This window comes from Pteropus vampyrus, unplaced genomic scaffold, assembly GCF_000151845.1.
Source record: "Pteropus vampyrus isolate Shadow unplaced genomic scaffold, Pvam_2.0 Scaffold473, whole genome shotgun sequence".
Taxonomy (NCBI): domain Eukaryota; kingdom Metazoa; phylum Chordata; class Mammalia; order Chiroptera; family Pteropodidae; genus Pteropus; species Pteropus vampyrus.
Window position 1 is genome coordinate 31,834 of NW_011889254.1, and position 2,535 is coordinate 34,368.

The following is a 2,535-nucleotide window of genomic DNA, read 5'->3' on the forward strand; positions in this document are numbered from 1 at the left end:
TATGGACATGCTTAGTGCTTTTCATTATTGCTATTGCTACCTTCCTGTTTGCTCTCAAATGGGGCGGAGAACATGTTGGTTTCCTGGAACTTCCATTTTCCTGAATAGCACTGACATGGTTGTAAAAACAAGAGACCCTGAAAGTCATCCAGGCTTCAGGAAGCTGCCATCTGAGATTCACTAAAGGACTCAAAACTATAGCCACACACACAGCAAAATTTAATTCCAAAGTCAAAAAGTTTTCCTTGAAAATAGATTTATTTTATTCAAATTAGAAATGTTCTGTGTCTCTCTCTAAAACCAACTTCATATTATCCTTTTGACAAATAAAAAGTTTTCTGGGGAAAATTTTTGAAGATAGTAAAAGAAAACTTCACATTTCTTTAATGTTCACCTATCAAAAGGTACATAATCAAAAAGTTTCAACATCTGACCTGTCCATGAGGTTTCTGGATCATGCACTCTGAAGGAAAGGAGGAAGGGAAAAATCGTAATCACTACTGTGATTTGAAGTGTTAAAAAGTTCTTATCTACCATGTCAGTTAACACTGTTGTAATATGCAAAGGCAAATGACCCTCAAGGGAAAGGTTTCATTGAGCTGGGGAAAACAAGTTCAAAAAAGAGGACAGGAGATAGCTTCCGAGAAGAGTTATTTCTGTCCAGCTGAACATAAACAGGCTAAGAGTGAAAAATCGACATTCTATGATCAGTAACTATAAAGACGATCTCAGTTCTTTCTGACACTACTGACATTCCCACCATTCTAGCTTCCAAATTATAGAAAAAGATAAAAAGATTAACAAAAATAGAGAATGTAGAAACTGCTGATTTTGTGCCTGGAGAAATGGCACCAGAATGCCAGTGCTCATGTGCTCCATCTGCAAGGCAGCACCTTGCATGGAGGTGGGGGGGATGCTTCTGCTTCTGCACCAGGGGCTCATCTCCCTGGTGCACATGCTCCCTGGTGTAGCTCCAAACGCAGCTCTCCTAAGAAATGAGGGCCTACTTGACCATCTTGCGGATCATGTAGTTAAGGATGCCTCCGTTGTGGAAATAAGTGAGCTCCACGTCGGTGTCAAACCTCATGACAGCCTGAAAGGTTTTCCCGGTATCCAGCTACAACAACAAAGAAGCAGAGAAGAATCACTGTGAAAGGAATTCCTGCCCAGCCTGCCCTCGGGCCGGCCATTCAGAGTGCAGCTGGCACACTCGGCATCACCAGCATATTAGAATCGTCAGCCTGGCCTGGAAACATGCTCAATCTCTTGCCCTAGCCCAGACTCGCTGAATCAGAAGCTGTATTTTAACAAGATCCCCAGCAGACTTATCTATAGAGTATCAATGATGGAAGTGAAAGATATGTGAGAATTAGAAATGGCCTCTCTGAGCAGCAGTTACTAGTGACGTTTGGGATGGAATTTTCTAAACCCTCCCTGTGAGCTCTCTGCAGAAAGAAGTGTCTCAGGTTAGCAAAGGTTTCATTAAGGTTGTCTCTTAGGTACCCTGTTCACCCAGGACACAGACCTCAGCAGCTGCCTCAGCGTCGATGTCTAATCCCCCTGGGACCTTGGTGCTGCACACTTCATCTTCACCTTGCCTAGAGAGCTGTCGTATCGGGGTGAGGCTCAGGGATAAGGAGTGTGTCTGCTGTTCATATTTTTATAATAAAAAGGTGTTTTTTAGGTAATGTCCTATCCCTAAGTTTTCATCACTATTCTCTGGGCCGAGTGAGACTTGGGGAATTGGAGGCAGTGGGGCTAGTTGGGGATGGGAGGTAAGAATGGAACTGATGATAACTCTATGAATAAACAGAAATAAATAATGATAGGTATCAACCTCACTATGTTGTAAAGGCAGATGGAGGAGGTGCTTGTAGAACTCAAGTCTAATGTGGTCCTACTGAGCATTTTTTTTTTTTCCTTTTCCTTCCAAATCCCACTGATTTCCTTCTAACAATGCTGATGACAAATAAAGGTCCCTTTTGGCTGGCCCTGGCTTGGAGAGGCTCCAGCTTACCTTGATCTGGACTTTCATTTGGGGTTTGAGGTTTTCTGGAATGATGACAGTGTATCGTTCCCGCCCTGTGAGTCCCAGGGTGTCTGCAGTCTCCCCAGGAAGATATTCGAGGGGTATCACTCCCATTCCAACCAAGTTACTACGGTGAATTCGCTCGTAACTCTCAGCCAGGACAGCTCTGATTCCCTGATGGGCCAAGACAGGAGTTTGGACACAGTTCCAATTTTCCTTCAGATACTCAGAAACTTTACAAAAGGCTTAAGTCAAAACTCTTCTCACACCTAAATTCTTTGTAAGTACCAATTAATAGTTTACACAAAATATTACCTTCTAGTTATAAATAACACAGTAGCCAGTTTTAACTGAATGCCTACAAAATACAGGTACTATGTAAGCACTTAAATGAAGTCTCTCATTCCCCCTCCACCAACCCTGAGAAGTAGATGCTATTATTGTCCCCTGTACTCAGGTAGTCAGTGTTATGTCTGGTATTTGAACCCGTAGTCTGATCATGCACT

The 2,535-nt window shown here is 42.8% G+C and overlaps 1 protein-coding gene across 2 annotated transcripts in view; it reads right to left on the minus strand.

Moving 5' to 3' along the window:
• Positions 1 to 239: 239 nt before the first annotated feature.
• ACO1 (aconitase 1) overlaps positions 240 to 2,535 on the minus strand; it is a 68,185-nt gene continuing 65,889 nt past the window's right edge. For both annotated transcript variants that reach the window (XM_023524570.1, XM_023524571.1), the window contains exons 20-21: positions 2,018 to 2,247; positions 240 to 1,117 (exon numbers count right to left, since the gene is read on the minus strand). In XM_023524570.1, the coding sequence (XP_023380338.1) occupies positions 2,246 to 2,247 (2 nt within the window). In that variant the 3' untranslated portion in view covers positions 240 to 1,117; positions 2,018 to 2,245. The remainder of the gene's footprint in view (positions 1,118 to 2,017; positions 2,248 to 2,535) is intronic.